The following is a 24,218-nucleotide window of genomic DNA, read 5'->3' as shown; positions in this document are numbered from 1 at the left end:
AGAAGAGACAATGTTAGGTACTTCAAGTACCATAGCTACTTCACAGACGTTGACTATTTAACTTGGATTCTCTCATTTTGGATTGTCTCTAAGAATGTATGACATTCCACATCAAATATTACTAAATTAAAATCTCACCATGACCATTAGACGAACAGTGGAATATTTCCTGAATGTTCTCATTATGCAAGTTTTCAATTTTACCACTAGCATGAGTACTTTTTGTGCTCTCAAGTTTGAGTTTTAAAAGCTTTAATACCTGGAAATTTTAAGAGAGTTTTATAAATCCCTACAATCAGTAAACACAGTGATTAAGTAGACAAAAATTAATAATGTATTGTCCTCACATTCTTTAGCCCACCCTGCACAGAACTTTTCCTCCTTCACGAAACAGTCTGCATTTTACTACATTCTCCTCTTTCTTCAATTCACCTTTGCATAGATAATAGGATCCCACAAAGTTTGTCTTGGTTGGACGTGGGCGAATTCTCTTCCATGTTTTATCTTCGGATAAACGACGCCTGCCCAGCAGTATGTCTCGCTTGCACTTATGTTCCAGACCTTCTCGATAAGTATAATCACCAGCTTTGGGACCTACAAAAGAGGACAATATTAACAAGAGTCCAGTTTGGCTAATCATCTGAGGCCATCTTCATCATAAGCAGATGACCTGTTTTGGGATAGCAGATGTGACAGGCCTGTTTGAAAATGTGAGTGGACACCAAGGGATTCTTCACAAGCAGAGTTGTGTTGGACATCACCAATTCCGGCTGAGACATAAACAACTCTACAACTTTGGGTACTGTGGTGTGGGTACTTGACCCAGTTTGGTTTGCCTGAAAAAGACAATAAAATAAGCTTCCTTAGAGATCAGCAACATCTACTATATCTAAGGTTCTTCATTTTTCAAATGAACAAAAATACAGGTAATTCTCGACTTACGATCACAATTGACCCCAAAATTTCTGTTTCTAAGCGAGGTAATTGTAAAGTGAGTTTTGCCCCATTTTACACCTTTCTTGCTCTAGTTATTAAGTGAATCATGCAGTTGTTAAGTTAGTAACAGGACTGTTAAGTCAATCTGCCTTCCCCATTGACTTTCTCAGAAGGTCACAAAATGTAATCACATGGCCCTGGGACACTGCAACCTTCATAAATATGAATCGGTTGCCAAGCGTCTGAATTTTGGTCACATGACACGGGGATGCTGCAACGGTTGTGAGAAACATAGTCATAAGTCACTTTTTCAGTGCTGTTGTAACTTCAAATGGTCAGTAAATGAACTGTTGTAAGTCGAGGACTACCTGTAACAATAATGATCAACTTAACCTGCTTCCTTTTCAACATGTAGTATATCACAGAAAAGAAGTTTTTTTCCTATTGTGAAAGTATTAGCAAGTATTAAAATAAGCAGCATTCTTCTTATAGAGAGAGATATACATTCCCCCCCCTGCAAGGTTTCAAAGTTCATTTGTTCAGTCATAAAATGGCTTAGACCAGGGGTCCTCAACCATGGCAACTTTAAGACTTGTGGACTTCAACTCCCAGAATTCCTCAGCCAGCTTTGCTGGCTGAGGAATTCTGGGAGTTGAAGTCCACAAGTCTTAAAGTTGCCAAGGTTGAGGACCCCTGGCTTAGACTCAAAAGGAAAGTGTTCTTTTACTCATCCAATGTCAAATCACTCAGACAATTTATGATCACTCTGACAAAATCTTTTGAATAGACTGGGAAGTGAAGCTAAAAAATGGAAGTACAGCAATATTTTGCTAATGAAATTGAGGACCTGGATGAAAACAGTGTAACAGGCATTTCTCTCCTTCTCAATTAAGAGAAAAGGTTACTCACAACTGGTAGTGACTTTTGAATTCCAGCAGGTTGGCGGGGTTCTTGGGTGCTGGTTTCCTCTAAACAATGGGGAGAAAAAAAATAATTTAAAATTTATGTGAATATTAATTATGCAACGTCCTATCAACTATGGAAGAAGTACTATACACAAACCCTTTCTTGGTACTCCTCAAATTTCACATATATTTAGGGCTGAAACCCAATTCTGGAACCCAACAGCCTGAAACTAGAAAGGACCGTTATGAAAAGAATGCAAATGACTTTCATATCCAAGTCCAAAAAATGAGTGGCAGGAAATCTATTCCCACATAAGGGTGGGGGAAATAGTTGTAATATTTAAATCTTATCACATACAGTGGGGTGGACTGTCACTAGGATTTCTTTTACTGTATCTGCCATAAGAACAATTTATTTATCCAAGCTTTGGCCTTGATTCTTCCACTGCTAATGGCTCAGTTCTAGAGAGGAATTTATTGCCATGCCTTGGGTGAAATTGCTGAACAACATCTAGCATTCTAATCAGCATGGTCAATGGTAGACAATCCCGGGCGATATAGCCTGCATTAAATATAATGTTTTCAGGACAATTCATTCCTGTTGTAAACCATGCACTTTTTTCAGATTTGTCTATAAATATACAACGGGGGTTCCAAACCCCTAGTCCTCGGCCCATTGGGAACTGGGTTATGCAAGAAGCAGGCAAGCACACAAAGCTCCATTTGCGCAAGCGGCACGTGCACACGCAAAACCATCCGGTCAGCTGTCCCGTTGGCATATGCAGCAAAAGAAATCTCTACTTGCTTGACACATCCTCTCCCCACAGCTGCTGCCGGTCCACAGAGCCAGAAAGGTTGGGGACCACTGATGTACAACAATGGATCTCCTAAAGCTTATTATTCAACACTTTTAACATGAACCACAATATATATTATACAAAATGACACAACACATTTTATAATCACTAAAAGACAATGTATTAATAAAGAGTAGGAGATGGGAAAATGAACCATAAACAGCAATGGAGGGACTGATCCCAGACACAGAAATGCCATCTCCTTATGAAATACTGATGCAGAATTTAATAGATTGTTTTTATCCTGCCTTTATTATTTTATAAGTAACACAAGGCAGCAAATATACACAATATTTCTTCCTTCTTCCTCTTTTTCTCCACAACAACTCTGTAAAGTGGGTTGGGCTGCGAGATTGTGTGGCCCAAAGTCACCAGCCAGATTTCATGCCTTACATCAGAGATCCCCAACCCCAATCCGCGGAAGTGGTGGGCGAGTGTGCACATCCGTGCAAATCTGCACTTGTGAAAGTAGCATATGTGTCTATACGAAACATCCCCCCCCCTCCACCTCCACCGAGCCACAAAAGGTTGGAGACTATTGCCTTACATGAATTCATAGTCTCCTGCTTTCTAGGCAAGCACTTTAATCACTTCACTGAACTGGCTCTTCCTGTGTCACAAGCTATAACATTACTTAAATAGTTCCCATACCTACCAACAGTAAAGGTATCTAAAGCATCCAATGATCCCCTACTGGTTCCAAAAGCATCTAACATATCCAGCCGAGACTCTGTGTATGGGAGCAGATCTAGTGAATCCAGTGAATCCAAAGGAGACGTGCCACCGCCCCCAACGGGTGTTTCAAAGGTATCCAGAACAGATGAAGAAGAGAGTTGCTTTGTAGCCTCCATCACTAGGCCAAAGGAGGCAGGTGGCAGCGGTGTGGAGACTGGAATGTTTGCGGTCACCACAGGAGGAAGAAGTGGAGTACCACCTGGAAACACAGGGATGAGCTGGGGCACCTCACTTGGCAGATTGGCAGGAATGGCACCACGGACAAGAGACTTTGGGGAAAAATAAAATGTGTTATGATTAAAGGGGAGAAGTTAGACTTTCCTACTTTACATTTCCAGACATATTGAACTTTATAACAGATTCACTTCTACACCACTGTAAAGCAAGATAAAATGTAGCCAGACAACATGTCACAGGAAACCAGTTCACTCTAAAATTAGTCCGCAATTACTTTTTCCAATGTGGCAGCAACATCAAGTACGAAACAAATGCTTCTGAAATGCTATTTATGACTTAGGGCTGTGCAACGCTTTGGACTGAAGGGAAAAGGATGTTTCGGAGTATATGGAGCTTGAACTGCCTGTAACTCCTTAACCAGCTGTGTCTTTTTCTAAGGATGGAGGGATAATTATGAAGGGTTATTATGCAATCTTAAAAAAAATGTGCAGTTGCTTTGAAGAGTTGCAGACTAGTGCTACATTCACGACACTGCACAATCTGAAGCCTTTTGTCTCTGAATCCAAAGTACAGCTCTACGACAGGTTATGCTTATGCTGGCATCAATTTAACCATGATTAAAGCTAAACAGGTATTCAGGGCAAGCTTGAAATAAGTAGCATAACTGAACAAAGGGAACCAAGCACACAATAGCCCAACTATCCCAGTGGGAACAGAAGCTTTGGAAAGTTATAGTAACTCAAGGAAAAGACTAGCAGAAAAACAATTAACTTGAACATCTATCCAACCAGTAAGCTATTCCAGGTCATTTTTATAGGAACTGCAATAAACTGGAGACAAATCAAATGAAGATGAATATATGGACAACAATCACTTTTATGGCTGCTTTTTGGCTGTGAAAGAAAAACTGTTGAGACTGAGCTCCAAAAGTTTTAGTTAGATAACCTATTACATTTGTCCAAATTGTATTACTTTTAATAATGGCCTAGATGTGTTAGGGACTGAGACCTGCAATTTCTGTATGCAAATGCAGGCGCGCTCTACCATTAAGTGATGGATTTCCCTATACCAGATATCAGAGCTCCCTTTTAAATACAATTTGGGAAATGGGAAAAGTGTTACTAGGAAGCCCTAATAACCTTTAGCTGGCTATGTCCATTCCTTTACAGACTCAGGAATGGCACTGCACTGCAGCTCAGGGATTTTTTACAACCCCACAACCACAGCATGCCAAGAAGCTCCTTTGTGCTTCCTGGTGTGGGGCTACTTTGCACTACAGTGCTGCGATGTCCGAGAGTGCGATAGCCCAGCCTCTCACACCCTTTTTCTCAGGTCTCCTTGAGGTTGTGCCACACTGCAGCAACCTCTCCAAGCACACGTGCAACCTGTGCCAGACCTACCCCACTCCTGCGCTTATCTGGAACTCCCTCTGCTTAATGACCCATGTGTCTGGAGTCACAATAGCAACTGGGACTGCCGGGATTGCAGTTGCTAATGAAGCTGTCACATGACATCATGCTTTATGTCCGAATCAGTTAGTGACAGAAGCTCAGGAGCCAATTGTGATCATAAGTCGAAGATTAATTGTAACTCAAGGAAGTGGGAGCTAAGGAGAGGAAATATATAATCTTAAAGTCTTCAATTGCTTATCTTTATTTTGACAATTGCAAATATTAAAATTGCACTAGTTCTTTCTCTCCCTGAGATAATGAACAATTCCGTGTACCATTATGTAATACACATCACAAATGTCCTCCATTACTTAGAAGGGAGACGTTTAAAAGGCAGTGATGGAGGGTGAGCATGGAATCCGCTAAATCCTTTAATGATTCAGAAGAAGATGCAAGAGAGCAGTGACTAAAACAGAGGAGCATCTACAAAAGTCACTCTTACTAATGGATACTGGGACCCATCTGCAATAGAATCCAGAATTGAGTCCAGTTCATCTCCAAGAACTTCTCCTTCAGTGAAGTCGTCTACACTGTCAGACTCTGGTATAGATGCAACATCTGTAGAAGGGAGCAGGGTAGTAGCAAGGAGTGATCTTGGCAGGCTTTTCGTTTCCAAGTCAGTTGATGAAAAGGCATTGGCTTTGCTGGCAGTGACAGAAGGACCACTAGGAGTGACGATGCACTGAAGGACCACAGAATTGTCTGGAAGATGAAGTATGAGATTACAGCTAATCATGCATTGCACTCAAGAGAGAAAATACAAAGCAAATGTAAAATAATAATGTATTTGTCTATCTAACTTAGCATTGACTATTCTGAGTAGTAGCTGCTTTCCAGAGTCTTAGAGAGAGATGCTTGTACTGTTATCATCTTTTTTTAAAAAAGCCAAAGAGTCCAGAATCAGAACACAGAACATTCTGAGCGCAGAGCATTTTCTCTACTGCTCAACTAATAATCTCTCCCATCTTCAAATCAAACTGTTCATCTTTGTGAAAAGATTCTTCATTAGCCTATATATGCTAGATTTATACTCGTAGAAACTTTCTCATGATGTCTAATTCAAACACACTTTTCAGAATTACAAACCATTTTAATGTGTTTCCCTGAAAATAAGACCTGGTCTTATATTCTTTTTGCCTCAAAAGAGGCACTGAGTCTTATTTTGGGGAGGTGTCTTATCTTAGGACCACCACAGCCAGGCCTCCCACACCCCGACACCTGTCGCACCGCTACTTGACTTCTTCAGTGGCTGCTTGCCGCCACTTGCAGCTGATCTCTATGTGGCACATTGCACCGTTGCCACTCTAAGGGGTGGGGAGGTGAAACTGCCCCACGGGCCCAGAGCCTCTTACCTTATTGGAAGGACTGCCATAGCCAGGCCTCCCACACCTGAGACTTGTCAAGCCATGTGGCTCATCATGCCAGTGCCGCTACTCACGGCAGGAGGTTGCATAGTGCTTCGGGCCGTTGCTGTTGCTCATGGCAAGAAGCCAAGTGGCTCTTTGGGCCAATGCCGTCGCTCACGACAGGACACTGCATGGCGCTTTGGGCCATTTCCACCGGTCAGCTGAGCGGCTCTTCGGGCCATTGCTCGGGGCAGGACAGCCCGAAGAGCCGCTCAGCTTCTTGCCGTAGCGGCTCTTGCCAAAGCGCCATGCAGCGTCCTGCCACAAGTAACGGCAATGGCCCAAAGACCCGCTCGGCTTCTTGACGTGAGCAGCAGAAACGGCCCAAAGCGCCATGCGGCGTCCCTACCCCTGTCCTCGCCCCCAAACTAGGGCTTACTTTTGGGGGGGGGGGCTTATATTAGGCCTACCCCTGAAAATCAAGCTGGGGCTTATTTTCTGGGGGGGGTGCTTACTTTCTGGGAAACACAGTATATAGATGTGATCAGGATGGTCAAATGTTTCTAGCAATGGCTCTATCATTGCCACTATTCACATTTATAAACTTCAGCCTGTACTGGTTGCACAGTGAGAACAACTGAAAGAACTGTGTTGACTTCTCAAAAAGAAAGGATTTGTCTTTTCCCAGGCATTTCCTGCTATTCCCGTTAGGAGCCTTAGTGATAAATTAAACTGATAACCAAATATTTCTTTCTGAAAGCAAAACCTCTTGTTCTGTTTGAGGATGGTGGTGGGAATAACTATGAATCAAAGAAGCATAAATGCATTACCTGTTTCAATGTCGTCTATGGAGCCTAATCCATTGGTCTGCAGCAGGAAGAAAAAATAATCAATTCTCTTTTGAGCAAGTTCAATTTCATTTTCCAATTTTTACAAAGAACTAATCTAGATGTACAGAAATGCAAGACTGGATTCCCTATGAAACACTGTTTTGGAATGAAAGTTGTTCCTTTGAGATTGGCTGGATAATATTTTGCAAAACTGATTTTTTTTATTGTTACAACACACAGCCATCACCATTCCATATAACTAGCTTCTTCTGAAAACAGCAAAAATTACTTATTCTTAAACTCTCTGGAGGAAGGTTATATGTTCAGCTAATAAAAGCATAAGTGGGCATTCACAATGGTCTCAACATTTGTATGATAAGATACATCCTTCATTATCTTTTCATTTGGATTACCCACAAATAGTTGTTTATTCTTCTCTTTTTAATATTTCAGGCTGCCAGCTTTCAAATGGAGCAGGGCTCCTATGCTTTCAATCACTGACATTTAGGTTTCTCTCAGCCCTAGGAAGAAGGCAGTAGCCAACCAACTCTGAAAACATTTCCTAGAACACCGCAGGAATTTGTTCCGATAGTTACCAGTAGTCAATAATGATTAGAAAGCAGAAAACTTTTTCTCTCTTTTGAGATTGATTTCTCTCTCAAAGGGAGAGGAACTAATTGTATGCTTTTATACTAAATGGGCAAAGACTGCATTACATAAATTATTATTTCCATTTTTATCCTTAAGTCACCAAAAAGACAATCATTTGGGAGGCCTCTCTCGTTTACACATCAGCATTATGAGAACAGACACGTTCTGGAAAACCGGTGGCAGTGAAAACTACCAAACTACTACCCAAGAGACAACAGATGGAGCCATCTTGTGTAAACTAAGTGGGCTTCAAGGCCAGTTTACTGTTACAAATTTTAGTCTATTTTACTATTTCACTTTACCCATCTTTCATTCAGGACAGCAGATACCCAGTTCTCAAAGATTTCCCATTTGCATCTCAATAAAACTCAAATCTAGTCAACTGCTGTTCATGTATTTCTAGACTGTGCCTTGAAAACAAGCCTTAAATAATCATAACAAATTCTCATTAAAAACATTAGGAGAAATCAATTCTTCCCAAATCACCCTATCGCTGTAAGATCTATAGGTAGCTCTCAACCTATGACCAGAAATGGGACCAGAAATTCAGTTGCTAAGTGATGCAGTCATTACATGAGTCCTGTCTAATCTATACCCTTTTTTGCTGTGGTTGTTAATCAAATCACCATGGTCATTATGCGAATCTGGCTTCTCTCAATGAATTTGTTTGCTGGAAACTCCCTGGAAAGGTTGCAAAGGACAATCATGTTACCCCAGGATGAGGCAGTTGCCAGTTGCCACTTGAATTTTGATCATGTGACTACAAGGATGTTGTGACAGTCGTTAAGTGCAAGAACCAGTCATAAATCACTTTTGTCAGTGCCAACTGAATGGTCATAAGTCGAGAACTACCTACAGTCATCAAGAATTGTACCTGAAGCTTATTTTTCAGAAAAAGTGAAAAGCAAAAAGCCAGCTCTTAAAAGGATATTTCTTTTGTTCAAATCATATAGGCAGAGTTAATCTTATAAAAACTGAGATGGTGTTATCCATCTCTTAAATACCTTCACTTTTAATAACTTTTTAAAATTTAAAAATGATCAGAAATTATTTAGAAAATTGAAATGCAGATATATACAGTTATATATAGTTGGTTGTGAGTTACCCAAAGACTGCTTTTAAAATGAGTGGACATATAATTGTTTTAAATAAATAAAAAATAAACATAGCTCACTCTCCCTCTTAGATTCTTGTCCACAAGGATGTCTGGAAACTTTGACTAGCTGCATACTTCTAAATGGGGGACATTAAAATGCTCTTCAGATGGGTGATGCAGCACTTTATCAACACAACATTTTGCTCTATCTACCTCTTGCCTTTTTTAATCCACATTTTTAATTAAGAACTTCGCATAACAAATTATGTTCGTATAAGCAGGAAAATATGTCATCCATTATATCAATTCCACTGAAGCTGTTTAAACAGTAAAGATATACCTGATTTGGTAAGGCAGATGTCAGGCCATTACTCAATACACAAAATGTTTCTGAATCCTGCTGCAAAGAGAGAAAGAAAGAGGAAGTAGCAGACACTTAAGACACTTAAAGAATAATAAGTGACATATTTTCAAAGAAATGTCAGCTTTAATAAGGGAAAACTATATAAGATATACAGGTAGCCAAGTTTGGCTGTGCCCATATATATTGACTATGCATGACCTTTCAATACACATCAAATACTTTCAGCTAATATTGGACTTTGTAGGTATAAAATGATATAAAAGATTCAAGCTTCAGGATTGGGGGGGGGAATAAAAAAATGTGCACTGTCATGGGAAGTAAGGTTGGATGCAAATATATACCTGAGGCCTCTTATATGCTTTCCGGACTCTTAATCCCAGCTTCTGTGCAAGGTCCTGACCCAACTGGACCACACTTTCATCCTTCGGTAGAGAAAGCAATTACAGATTACATATAATCCTCAACTTACAATTATTCATTTCACGACCATTCCAAGTTACAATGGCACTGACTTACAACCAGTAAGTGACTTATATCAATCCAAAACTTATAACCATTGCAGCATTTCCAAAGGTGTGTGATCAAAATTCAGGTGCTTGGCAAGCAGGTCTTTACAATGACTAAAGTGTCCTAAAATTATGTTATCACCATTTGTAACCTTATCAGTCAGCTTCCAACGAGCAAAGTCAATGGGGGGAAAGCTGGATTTGCTTAACAAATGCATTATTCACTTAACAACCATAGCAAAAAAGGTTGTAAAATTGGGTGAGACTCAGCTAACTGCCTTGCTTAGCAATGAAATTCTGGTTCCAATTGTGGATGTAAGTTAAGGACTATCAGTATTTCCAGATACAGTAGTCACAGATAATACAAAACTGTTCTCATCTATTTTATTGGCAGTAAAAAGTCCAAAAAGTAAATAATTTAATCTTGTATTATTTGCAATAATTATGATTTTTCTTTTAAGAAAGCCCATAGCAGCTTCATACACAGTGAAACAAGTTTTGCCTACTTTTGAATTGTTCTATCCTTTGCTCTTTCAATTCAACTGAACTCTTTTAGGTACCTCTATTAACATTTTTTTATCACCATAAGGAAAAAAAAATCTTTGCATTCTTGTGAAATAAATTCTGCCACACTGTAAAATTAATCAGAAATTAATAACAAGTATAAAAGTTACAATGGTACATCATCAACAGATTTTTTGCTCCAAATATTTCATTATATATCATATATCAATATGAAGTGTAATCGTGATCACACAGAGTTTATGCATTAGAACCAGATTTCAGACTTTTGTAACTTAGTACTGCAGAGATAAAGGATGTAACATTGTTGTAAATATTTACAATACATTTGCTAATGCAACAGTAACTGAGACCAGAAACTCCATTACTAAGTAATGAAGTTATAAGGCATGATGTTTCATGACTGCAGTTCCAGCAGTGCCAGTCGCCATCATTGAGTGAAGACTGTCCAGATGCAGCATCCTGAGGTCCTGGCTTTACCACTTACAACCCCCTGCCAATTTCCCCACTGACTTTGCTTATTGGAAACCGGCAGTGAAGACTACAAATGATGATCACATGACCACTGAACAAAAAACATCAAAGTTCCAGCTGTTGCAGTGCATCAGCAGTCTTGTGAACAAAGCACTTGATAATCAACGTGCACTCGTGACTGTTTGCAGCATCCCCCAGTCATGTGATAGCCGTTGCCAACATTCTCTGGTTTTCCACAAGTAAAGTCAATGGGAAAGACAGAGGGAAGATCACCAGTCACTCAGGTAAGCCTTCCCACCAGCCTTTCACGTACACACACTGCACCCTTCTTCCTTCTGCATCCACTTGTACCCTCCAGTGCCCTCCTCCTCTAGTTTCCCTGTGTTCACGCATAGGCATCCACCCACCAGTGGCCTCCTTCCCTGCCTCCATGGGCTCGCACATAGACATGTGGCCCCCCAGCACCTTCCTTCCCTTTGCCTCCCTGCACTTGCATACAGGTACATGCCCCGCACCCTCTTTCCCAGCCTCGAGTTCACCCAGCCTGCACTGGGCCTCCCCTACCTTTCCACACTCCTTGTCTGGGACTCCCTCCCTCCTTTTCACTTAATGACCCATATGTCTTTTGGTTACAATGACAAATGAGACTATCCAGAGCGCCATTGTTAGGGAGGCAGTCACATGATATTGTGCTTTACAACCACATCACTTAGCAATGGCAATTCTAGTTGCAAATGCTGTTGAAACTAAAGGACTACCTGTAAAATATGCTACAACTCTTAATATCATTTTACTCATTTAAAACATTTACCTACTTTTCTATTAATAATACAAAATATTTAGAAAAGAGGAAATTACCACTTACATGTGGGAGTGAGAGCAAACAGCGGCTGTTACATTCATAAGCTTCCTTGTGTCTTCCTAGCTCACTTAAGCAGCGGGCCTTCCGAAAGAGAGCACGGGTGTTCTCCTTGTTGAATCCCAGAGCCTTCTCACTGTCTTCTAAAGCTTTTTCATGTAAGCCCTTTTAGAAAATTAATAAATGTGATCATGAGAACTTTAACCCAAACAGAACTCTCATATGTCCTACCCAAAAAAAACAGAATTCTAATAAATTCATTATTCTTATGGACTCTTGGTAAGGGGAAAAAGGAGCAAAGAAAATCCTAAACAGATGAGGGTTCTATCAGAAGCACCTAACTAACCATATGGCCTTTCAGATAGTAGATAGTGGCTGTATATTTCTCTCACAAACACACAGTTCACAGTACATGTAGTTCTTGACCGATGACCACAACTGAGCCCAAAATTTATGTTGCTAAGCAAGACAGTTGCAAAGTGAGTTTTGTCCTATTTTACAACTTTTCTTGCCATAGTTATTAAATGAATCACTGCAGTTATTAAGTTAGCAACTTGGTCATTAAGTAAATCTGGCTTCCCCATTCACTTTGCTCGTCAGAAAGTTGCAAAAGGGGAACACATGACACTGCAACATCATTCTTAAGTATGAACCAGTTGCCAAGGATCCAAATTTTGATCACGTGGTCGTGGGGATGCTGCAACAGTCATAAGTGTGAAAAATGGCCAGAAGTCACTTTTTTGATTGCCATTTTAACTTCATATGATTCCTAAATGAATAAGTCGAGGACTGTATAGACCAATGGTGGCGAACCTATGGCACGGTGTCAGAGGCGGCACTCGGAGCCCTCTCTGTGGGCACACATGCTGTTGCCCCAGCCTTGCCTCCCCCCGCGACCCCCTCACCAGCAGCTCCCCTGGAGGAGAGTCGCCCCCAAGTGTGGCCCATGCGGAGCAGCACAGCCAAGGACATGGCAGCCAGGCAGCGTAGACAAGGCTCTGTCCTCACGCCCGATCATGCACAGTTGATGCTGCGGGGCACGGGCAGAGGGCATGGCCGCCATGGTGCTGCTGGGCTGCCTGGGTGATCTGTGGCGGGCCCTGGAGGCGGTCAGTGGCCCTGCGGACAGGCGGGGCAGGGGTGGAGCAGGGGCGGGGCCAGTTTTTGGGCACTTGGTCTCTAAAAGGTTCGCCATCACTGGTATAGACCTTCCGTCTTACAAAGACTCAAGAGAAAAATTAACTATATCACCTTGCCATTTACTTTGATCAAATTATCTTCCTCTTCGCTCTCAAGTTTTGTGGTTTTGAATATGAATATGCAAAAGTGGCTTCCACTTCTATTTTCTAAAGGTCAGAATCATGCACGTAGTAATTTTCTCTATAACATTCTATGGAAGTGAAAGTTGGATTTATCAAATTATTAAGTATATGTAGTCTTTGCTTACTGACCGCTCATTCAGCGACCACTTGAAGCTACATAATTTATCCTCAAAATTACAGTTTTTGCAGCATCTCTGTGGTCATGTGATTACACACTGTACAGTTGTTAATGAGCACACATTGCAATGTTTGCAGAGTCCCAGGGTCACCTGATCGCCATTTGCAATCTTCACAATTTCTGACAAGCAAACTCAAGGGGGAAATCGAGAGGAAGTCACATTTTATTTTATAATGGTGTCACTTAGTGTTGGAGTTGACGGTCCCAACTGCAGTCGGTAAGCCAGAAGAATCTGTACACAGATATGAAGCAGTCAAAGGGGTACTCACCATTGCGAAGTAGCAGGCAGCTCGATTGACATGTAGTTTGCATAAAAGATCCGCAGGAATGTTCACTTCATCTGAAGCTGCATATTCAGACACATTTAGCCCTTCAACATACTGCACCAGTGCCAGCTTATAATCCTTCTCTCTGAATAAATCATTGCCCTCTGCAAGTAAGTTTTGCACCAATTTTTGTAAAAAGGCCTATAGGGAAGAATGGGAAGAGTGGGATTCAAATCTTAATGGATATTTTCAAGCCTTTCACTTATAGTTCCCTCCACAACATTTTAACATATTATTCTTTGCAGAAATGGCTCGGTAATACTAAATAATTAACTGTAGTACTGTAGTCTGTTTCAGACCTATCTATTCTTTGCAACATGATGCTTTTATTACACAATAGAGACCAGATGTAACAAATCCCTAGTTTTAGTATGGCACAATACTGCTATCAAAATCATTTTGAAAACCGACTTCCGGTTTGCCATTGCGGCGTCTGCGGACACAGGAAGGCGAGCTCCATTTTCCCCGTCCAAATTCACCCCGTTGGGGGACTCTGGAAAGGGTTGAAAGTCGCCCTGTAGGGCAACAAGCAAAGAGGGGACCCCCGCTTGATCGCAGGAGGGTGGCAGCCCTTCTGCTTGCTCCGGGGCAGCCCTCCAAACTGACAGGGAAAGACCGGCTATAGCAATATGGCTCGTCACTAAGCTGCTGACAGCAAAAGTCAAAATTACTACCAAGTACTTTTAAAGCAACGCGGATGAAACTAGGTGAGATCTGATCTTCTCTTTAAGACTTTAAATAACGTTTCCTGCAAAAGCTGCCCAAAGTATTTTTCCCCCTGTGAGGAGAGAGGGAAGTGAATTTCTACCCCACCCTCTAAGAACAGCGGCGACTGATTACCCAGGGAAACAGAGCAATTATAAGAACAACTTTAATGTAATTGGATGCATATACTTTTGAAATTTGGGGACTAAAAGTTTTCCTATTTTTACTGGAGATGTTGGTTTTTATCTAAAAAGAAAAGAAATAAATCTTGAAAAACTATTATAAAAACTTTGGACTTAAAAAGTTTTAAATGGCATTGGTGACATCTTGTGGCGAAGTATGGTATTACAACTTGTTATTGACTAAAAGAGACTTGGCTTGAAGCCCAGACTCTAGAAAAAACTCTTTTGACCTTGACAGATACCACCTGTGAAAAACTCAGCTGTAAAGAAGGAACTTTAGGGCGGCATATCTGTTTGAACTATGAAAGTAAACCTTTACTGATTTTCAGAGTTATATGTGGGGAATTGCTTTCCTATTTCTTTACATAAGAAGCATCTGTTATTACACGAGATGATGGAATACTTTGGACTATAAATTCTTACTTGGCAAACAATTTCCACTATAAAGACTACCTATAACACAAGAAATAGATGTCCCATACCTAGTTATAAAAAACAAAAAACTATTTTTAATGTTTGATTTTAAAGTCTTCAACTTAACACATTATCAAGAGAATATGGATGAAGATCAGGAAAAAATCCTTTCTATGTTGAAATCAATAGACGAAACCATTCTTTCAGCTTGTAACAAAATAAGATGCAACATAAAGGAACAAGATGCCAGCTTAGATAAACAAACCCAGATCTTGACTACAACCAAAGAACTAACAATGCAGAAAGTAACAGGAGAAGTGGAACAACTAAATACTAAGACAGAGAACCCAACTGACCAACAGATCCAGCCAATGGAAAAATCAGAAAAGGAAGTGACAACATTGAAAATGGAAAAGACTTTTTACATAAATCAGAAGAAATTTGAGGAAAAGGAAGAACAACACATTGAATAGAAGATAAACCTATCAGGACAATTGTGGGAAATTGGAATAACAGGGAGGTGATTAAATGAATACAAATGGGCTAGTTCTTCCAAAAAACTGTAACCAAATGGTCTTTCTTATTCCCCAAAAAATTATATAATATATATAAAATTATATATAAAATTATATAGAGGGAGAACTGTTTGAGGATTCAAATGTACTGACATGGAAGGTTAGTTGGCAAAGGAAGAAAGCCAGAGTAAGGCTGAAAGAAACTAGGGTTTTGATCTACTAGAGGGGATTTTATACTACTAATTAGAGGGTTGAATATGGTGAAAAATAGATAATTTTTAGAAAATAAAGTAATATTATAATTGAATAGATAAGATGTGTAATAAGACTAACAGATTTTTGGTTTAATATGGTGGAAAACAGATAACGTTTAGAAAATAGAATAAGATTATATGCAAATAGATAAGATGTGTATTTAGAATATTAGATTTTGTTATGAAAAGGAAAAATGTAGAAGTTGAGATGAGGGAAACTTTGGTCACCTAAAGCTTGGAAACTATAAATACCAAATGTTAATTTGAATATTGATGGGAAATTAAAGCCTGGGGAAAAAAGCAATAACAGGACATTGATTGTATAAGGATTAAATGCAAACACAATTAAGATATGTATAAGCTAAAAATTATTGATAAATGTAACAAAGATGGTTTTTACTTAGTTGATAATAATAAGAATTATATTAGCCTAATATGAGATAGTAGATATTAAGGGAAAAAGAGAGGAAATTGTGGGAAGTCAGAGCCCCAGAGAAGGAAATATTAAAAAGGCAGAAAAATATTTTTCCTCAAAAAGGATTTTTAAAACCAAAAACCAAACCTGGCATCATCTCTTTGCCCCAAGCAGGAACCAGCCCTATAGAAATGCAGATGTAAAACCATCAGGAAGGTTGGAGCCAGGAAACTCAAGAAAGACAAAAGAAATTCTTAAGAGTCATTAGCCCCATCCCCAGGGAAGCAGATGACTTTTGGGACATAATATGACTTAGCATTACTATCAAGTAATACCAGAGAGGCACACCTGGGCTCAGGTCAGAATACGTGACACAGGAAATAGTTTCAAAGTTCATGCCACAGGAACAGGAAGACTTCCAAACAAAAAGCTATAAAGAGGGTATAAAATGCTTCTGGCCATGTGCTCACTCTTTTCTTCTCTCCTCTGCTCTTTCCTGAAGAACCATCTTTCTGCTTCTGCAATAAACTGTAACCATCTTCCCAAAGCAGTCGCCATGTTGCTTATTTAATAATAATAATAATGATAATATTCCCGGCTTGGATGAACCAGGATGAAGACTTACTTCTGACAAAATATCTGATGTTGTAACGAGATTTGTGTTAAAGATTTATATATATTATTGAATTATTGATTACCCAGTCACTACATTGCTTTTTAAATGTTTAATTGTAAATTTAGAAAACTAATAAAATATTATATTAAAAAAATCATTTTGAAAACCATCAGCAGCCTGAGAGATATGAATAGACAGAAATCATCTTTGGTTGCTCAAATAGCTTCTCAATTTGTTTTTAAAAAACATGGTACAGCTGTTGAAAACTAGTAGATGCATATGTCATTCAAACCTCGGGGCCATTAGGAAAGTGGGTTCCTCTAACAAACAATTTTCTGACTTAAAAACTTGAGTATTTGCTCAGCTGACTGAAGCACCAAGCAGTCTCCATAGATACTGAGTTTAAATTATTCTTCACATTCTATAAAACATTGAGGACAGTGCTCAAAAGAAAAAAAAGGAAGGGGGAGGAATACATAGGGTCTATTTCATAATATCCAAACAGAAGGTTCTGGTGATACCATTCTCTCTGCATTGAACATTCAGCTTCTAACATATACTGAAACCCAATGTTTTCTTCAACCAATAGTAACTTGTTTGCTTTAGTTAACTGGTCTGATTTTTCAAAATACTGAGTGTTTGATAGTTGTCTTATTTTCCTCATATAGTAGTCTAACCCAGTGGCCCCCAATCTTTTGGGCACCAGGGACCGGTTCCATGGAGAGAGGTTTTTCCATGGACTGGGGGTGTGTGTGGTTTCATGTGCTGCCTGCATCCTGCAAATAGGGCTTTGCTTGTTTGCATGGACTGGTTTCTGACATGCTGCGGACCGCTTCCGGTCCATGGATTGGGGATTAGACTGGTCTAACCCTAACCCTACGACCATTTGAAATTACAATGGTGCTGAACAAATGGTGGCTATAACAAGTCCTTAGAGTTCCAGCTCTCCTATCACCCCTTCCTCCTACATCACAATCTGGGTGCTTGGCAATCAACTAGCACTTACAACCATGATTACAACCACTGCCATTTGTGACCTTCCCTGCTGGATTGCTGTCACTTTACAACTGCATCACTTTGAAATGGAAATTCCAGTCCCAACTGCCATCCTAAATTGAGGACTTGTATTTGCAGTAACATCACTGGTTTAAAAATGGAATTTCTCATTAAAATCATCCAACAGAAGAGAATTTATGTAGTTCAGGATTGAATCAAGTAGAAAATCCAATCAAGGAGCAAGCACTGGCAGGGCAAGCTACTGTATATAAGCAGGAAACAAACTTGACACTCACTAGCACTGATGTTACTTAATCAGATAACAAAACACTGCAAGCAAATAACTAAGATCAAACAGCACCAAAGATTCCACATTAAAACCATCTTCATTCTGATCTTTTTCATTTCAGGATTGGCATAAAAATTGTTACATTCTAAATTGCTGTCTTTGAGTAGGAAAATACAAAGCTTTCTTTTCTATTTTTCCTACACAGGGCTGAATGAAAAAATCAGAAAAGTCAACAATTCTCATTTCAACTAAGCCAGAAGATCCAGCCCAGTTATTAATAACTTAGCCCAAACAGCAGAAAATTCTTAGTATCTGCCTCTGTACTTTGATGCTTCTTCCCAAGAGGTCTATATACTTTTTTCTCTGCTGTATTTCCAAAAATGCATAAACTTTTCTTCAGCAGGGCCCTCCTATACTTCATACATGCTTTTGTATGTGTATGTTTTTGCTCTTTTGTTAAGATTGTTGTGTTTAACAGTATATTTTAGTTCATTGTCAGTTCTGTAGATGTAATGATGAGTAAACATGAATAAAATATTTATAATAAATAAAAAATATACAAACATGGTCTCCTGTAAGAATTAAGTGCACGGCCTGTTTGGGGATTATTTTTATGATAATGAAAAGCAGTAAAAATGTTATAAATAAATACAACCTTACTTAGTGAAATTCTGCTGAACCTTAAGATAGAGCTGAGAATGATTGCTGATTTTTCCATATGCTCATCTAACCACTAATACTATTCTTCTGTTCCCCAACACAACCTATGACAACAGCTGTATTTACACAATACACAAGCTGTATTTACACAATATCATTAGATACTTTAAAATAAGAATGTGAAATCTTAAAGTTACCTCATAATCTTCTTGGCTTAATGGTAATGTAGACCTAGAATGAAGAATGAATGAAAACAGTTATGAAAGAATGAAACGTTCATGAAATATGCACATTGATCTAACATGCATGAAGACGTGGACATATATATATTACATGCATAATTTAATAATGGATAGGAAATTTCCACAGTAAAACGAATACCCCAGTTTTCCAGAAGGACAGTATTATTAGGTACCAACTTTATAGGCTGACTGATATATTGGTGTTTGTCAAGAACTTTGAGCAACTTTAATGAAAAAAAAAGTTCAGTAAACGTTCCAAAAATGAAAGAAGGAAAATTTGTGGCTAGCATCCATGGCCCACATATGTAGGAAGGTTTGTAAATATGACAAAGTTTAACTCCTCTGTTCTGCAAAATTATAGTCATGTAAAACTGACACCAATGAAAACTGAATATAATCCGTAAACTCCCAATTTATTTTATAATATTCCTATAAAGCCAATCAAAAGAATAAATCAGCTGAAAAACACCTCAAATTTAGTCTCAATCAACAAAAGAAAAAGATAAATACAAATCTAAGAAATTATATTCCTCCTTAGTATTAGAAGTTCTCCTTTATGAGTATGTTAATTAAAATATGTTGTTGGAAGTCTAATATTTCTAGGTTCCAAATTCCACATGAGGGTAATATGTTTAAATTAGGTCACATAGTTCCAACAGGTAACTTTTTGGGCACTGCCATATTTTTACACCAATGCAACCACAATAGAATTGTGATTTGATTCTTGTTTTGATATTTAGTGATATATTGAGTAAAGTGGAATTTTATATTACAAATAAATGAAAACAGAAACACTACCATTCCCAAACATGGTTACTTACTGGATGAACTGAAGACCTTTCTCTATCTCTTCTTTTCTTTTTTGTCTTTCCATTGCATCACTGCAATAGAAAAAAAGAATATTTTTACAGTTGTATAAATTTATTGATTTCAAATTTTAACATGGACACAGCACTATTATATTTCTTTCCCAAATTTGTTAGTATTTAGTTTTTTCTTTCCAGACTCAAATAATGAAATACAAAATGTAAGCACTTAGCATTACATTATCCGCAAATGTGAGTAAATAAATTCCAACAACTTTCTTTCCTAAAAATACAGGAAAAAAAGCTTATTTCATTATGCTTCTCAAAAGTATATACAGGATTTCTAAGGAGAGCAAAGGAATAGAAAGAAAAAAATTCAAGAACTTTTTAACCTTTCTCAACACCTTGGAAATCTTTGGAATTATTCAGAAGACTGTATATGACTTTAAGAGAAAATAGCAAGTAGGATAAATTTTTAAATAATTGTAATAATGATTAAAGAAGAATGAAATCTGGTGAGTTCATTACAGGTAGCCCTCCACTTACAACCACAATTGTGCCCCAAATTTCTGTTGCTAAGCAAGACAGTTGTTAAGAGAATTTTGCCCCATTTAATGACCTTTCTTGCCACAGTTGTTAAATGAATTACTGCAATTGTTAAGTTAGTAACACGGATGCTGGTTTCCCCATTGACTTTGCTTGTCAGGTCACAAAAAGTGATCACATGACCCCAGGACACTGCAATCATCATAAATATGAACTAGTTGTCAAGCATCTGAATCAAGATCACGTGATCATGGAGATGCTGCAGTGGTTGCAAGTGTGAATAAAGGTCATAAGTCACTTTTTTCAGTGCCGTTGTAACTTCAAATGATCACTAGTGAACTGTTGTAAGTTGAGGACTACCTTAAATCAGAATGCTGGCTGAATAGGACAATGGTTTCACAATGCTTGGCTGGATAGTTTTTGACAGTTCTTCGTTAACAGTGAAACTAATAATTTACTGAATAATTTAAAAGATTTACAGTCTATTTTTTCAAACAAAGTAATGCCTTTCTCAAGTTTTGCCTCAAGGTAACTACATAAAACTCTTTTGTTTTCATGGCAATAAACAATAATAGCAGGCCACTGCCTTTTTCTAGGAAAAGGAATTACAACAGTTTATTCATACACAATCCACAATCCTATACTGTATAATGTATTTTATAAAAACTAAAACTAGTTCAGGATTAAAAGAATTTGCAAAAAGCTTTTAAACTAAGATTCGGAAAATCTATTTGAAGGCTTGTGTAATCTTGAAATATCAGCAATTTAGAACATTATAAACAGTAAATGATAGCCTTGACTGGACCAAAGAACACTAATAAAAATAGCATTAATAGCAGTTAACATTGTACAAGTTTACAGCTAGTACTCAACTTACAAATATTATTTTAGTGACTGTCTGAAGTTATGACACTGAAAAAAGTGACTTATGACAGGTTTTCACACAACTGTTGCAGCATCCCCATGGTCACGTGAACAAAATTTAGACATTTGGCAAATGGGCATATATTTATGACAGTTGTAGTGTCCTGGGGTCATGTGATCACCTTTTGCGAACTTCTGAGAAGCAAAGTCAATGGGGAAGCCAGATTCATTTAATAACCATGTTACTAATTTAACAACTGCAGCAATTCACTTAACAACTGTGGCAAGAAAGATTGTGAAATAGGACAAAACTCACTTAACAAGTCTCATGCTTAGCAAGGGAAATTTTGGGTTCAATTGTGGTCCTAAATCGAGGATTACCTGTACTGTCGATTGCTGAAATTTGAAAAAAGAAAGGCTATGGTATCTTTGCTCACCCAAACTGGCCTTTAATGATATAGTCCATTAATTAAAACTATGCACTTGAAAAATATTGTCAATATTATTTAAAAAAAATAGTTAAAGCCCTACTCAGAATGGTACCTTCCTACAACTTCTTGTAAATAAAATATGTGTGTGGGTGTGTAAGACGTTCGCAAAGTAAACAAAAGTAAACTTTTATGGTGCCACAAGGAGCAGAAAAATAGAGGGGGGAAATGAACATTTTTCAGAAAAAAAATCAGAATATAATACAGAACTACCAGTTGAGGTTTTGATACAAATTACAAATAAGTAGGAAAAATTATTCTTGATTAGCCTTAGTTGCACTATAAAGTATGAATGTTTCAATTGCTCAGTCTTAAATGCAGGTTTGAGATCCTTATATATCAGTTAATTCAAAGCACAGAACCAAACTGTGCATTTGTACCATCCCTTCCTGTTCACCTTAATATTTTCTAACTATAATGTAAGATTGTTCTAATTTTGCCATAATATCCTTAGGCATTTTTAAAGAATTTAAAACTTCAAGTTTAAAAATTTAAAAAGCACTGTTCATTAATTGAGCAGTTACAATTTTTGCATATGATATTTGCATGCACCCTATAAATCACATGGGGACAGAGATGGGGAAAATCAAGTTGAACACTGTATGGATGGATGATTACTTGCTGCCTAATTTCCATTTGTTTTGCAATTTTGCCATTCTAAGAATCTTAATTGCATATTATAAAATTAGAGGCTTTGTTTTTCAAAATTGGAGATTACCAAACTCTCCAAAACAAACAATGCTAAGCCACATATGATCTACAAGTCACAAATCACCTACTCCTCCAATATAAGGACCATATATATGGTTAGTACTGTTTTAAAAAGTTGTGTAAAGTAGAGTAGTAACTTTTTTATTCAAACATTTTTGACAAAATATGGCAAACTTTCACAATTTAGGCGAAGTTTACTTAAAATGAGCAAAAGACAGATTAAAAACAGAATAAAGTAGAGATATCCAAAGGCTTAAACAAGCACTAGATATACACTACAGAATATCCCACCAACCTGGAAGTTATAATGCCTAATTTACTTGTTCCTGGCACTCACCTACTTCCCCCCTAGTCATGCATGATAAAACACTGCATTCTCAGTAGCAATTTAAACACATTTGCCATTCTCTTACTATGCATTCTCCATGTTAGTAATATAACTTGTTTAACCTATTATATTAATGCAACAGGCATACGACATTTATGCATGAATAGTAGTTTGTTATATTAACAAATATTAGGAAGCCTTTGGTATTCAGATTATAGCACAATGTGCACTTATGCAAAATAACTATTTTTCATTTTATATTACTTGGCTTCTTCAAACCATTGTCCTTACTTTGCCCTCATTAAAAAACACGATTTGTAGTTGAAATTCCGCTGGATTAAAACCGTTTTACCCCTATTAATCCAAGGCCTCCAAGCCGCGGCCTCGCTTAGCAAAGCGAACCGGCATTAGATATATCTCTATGGCGGAAGTAAACGGAAAAAACCTACAGTATAATTACATGCACTCTCTCCCAAACTCATAGCAAGCTGTCCCGATTATTTCCAAGCTAAAATAGCCCCACGGCACAGAAAGATGTTTGTGATATATACAAAAAGATTTATATAATAACACAGGAAACCATTTCCATGCTGTTACACTGGTAACTGGTAAGTCAGGCTGCAAAACGCCAGATCCAGCAGAACTAACCTTTAAGCAGGACCCACTCATACGCGTCGGCAGTTTTTCTTTCACTTAAATTGCATATAATGAATGTTTTTAGCAAAAACTGGCAAGGCAGCTTACAATCCCCTCGCCCCATCGGAGAGAAATAGTAGGAAGTCCCGATCGTTCCAAAAGGGTACTGGGCGCGCCATTCACTCCCAAACTCCTGCCAGCCCTCCTATACCCCATCTCGTTCGGGAAAAATCGTCTTTAAAAATACAGTTGGGAGCAAATTCTAAAGAAAGACCGAGACGTTTTGATAGGGGAGGATTTGGCTGCATCTGCAATTACGGTATTTGTCACGGTTCTGCGAATCTATGTAATATTGTTGGGGGGGGGGAATTTCTCACATCTTTCTCCACCTTTTTTTTCTTTCCTTCCTTATCAGGCAAAAAAAAAATAACCTACTCACCCCTCCTGCTTGGAAATTTTCACTATGGTTACTTGCCTTGATTAATGGTATGGTAGTACTAGAGATATTATTATTATAAATAATTAGTCACTATTATTTCATTGCAGAAGGCAACATTCTGATCCTACAACAGCTTCTGCTGCTGCCCCTGCTGTTCCCTCCATGTGCCTCTTCGTCTTTTTTACTTTCATTTCCAGGTCTCCCTAACACAGCCTTACCAGCCAGGCAAAATGCTTCCTTGGGATCCCTCCAGGTCCTAACGACCACCTCTTTCCCACAGGTGTATACACACACAAACACACGCGCACGCACACACACACCACGGTGTAGAACAGTATTTTTTTTAGAAAATGGTAACGCTTCCTTCAAACTGAACTCGACTCCAGTAATCAATTAGTATATTTACTACTGTACTTATGCCCAGACTTTGAGATATCACACTTAAAACATAGGAAACGAAAGTANACCTCTTTCCCACAGGTGTATACACACACAAACACACGCGCACGCACACACACACCACGGTGTAGAACAGTATTTTTTTTAGAAAATGGTAACGCTTCCTTCAAACTGAACT

At 38.4% G+C, this 24,218-nt stretch overlaps 1 protein-coding gene across 1 annotated transcript in view; it reads right to left on the bottom strand.

The window, feature by feature from the left end:
* Nucleotides 1–19,697, bottom strand: part of ZC3H7B (zinc finger CCCH-type containing 7B) — a 39,885-nt gene extending 20,188 nt beyond the window's left edge. Inside the window, exons 1-12 of the mRNA XM_015813600.2 lie at nucleotides 19,645–19,697; nucleotides 18,779–18,812; nucleotides 13,479–13,676; nucleotides 11,716–11,874; nucleotides 9,690–9,770; nucleotides 9,325–9,384; nucleotides 7,238–7,274; nucleotides 5,504–5,763; nucleotides 3,354–3,702; nucleotides 1,846–1,904; nucleotides 671–836; nucleotides 433–594 (exon numbers count right to left, since the gene is read on the bottom strand). Coding sequence (XP_015669086.1) covers nucleotides 433–594; nucleotides 671–836; nucleotides 1,846–1,904; nucleotides 3,354–3,702; nucleotides 5,504–5,763; nucleotides 7,238–7,274; nucleotides 9,325–9,384; nucleotides 9,690–9,770; nucleotides 11,716–11,874; nucleotides 13,479–13,676; nucleotides 18,779–18,812; nucleotides 19,645–19,697 — 1,618 coding nt within the window. The remainder of the gene's footprint in view (nucleotides 1–432; nucleotides 595–670; nucleotides 837–1,845; nucleotides 1,905–3,353; nucleotides 3,703–5,503; nucleotides 5,764–7,237; nucleotides 7,275–9,324; nucleotides 9,385–9,689; nucleotides 9,771–11,715; nucleotides 11,875–13,478; nucleotides 13,677–18,778; nucleotides 18,813–19,644) is intronic.
* Between the last annotated feature and the right edge of the window lie 4,521 nt (nucleotides 19,698–24,218).

The sequence above is a fragment of the Protobothrops mucrosquamatus genome, unplaced genomic scaffold (assembly GCF_001527695.2).
Source record: "Protobothrops mucrosquamatus isolate PMUCROS unplaced genomic scaffold, P.Mucros_1.0 scaffold173, whole genome shotgun sequence".
NCBI classification, from domain to species: Eukaryota; Metazoa; Chordata; class Lepidosauria; order Squamata; family Viperidae; genus Protobothrops; species Protobothrops mucrosquamatus.
This window is presented reverse-complemented; position numbering and strand designations above follow the sequence as displayed.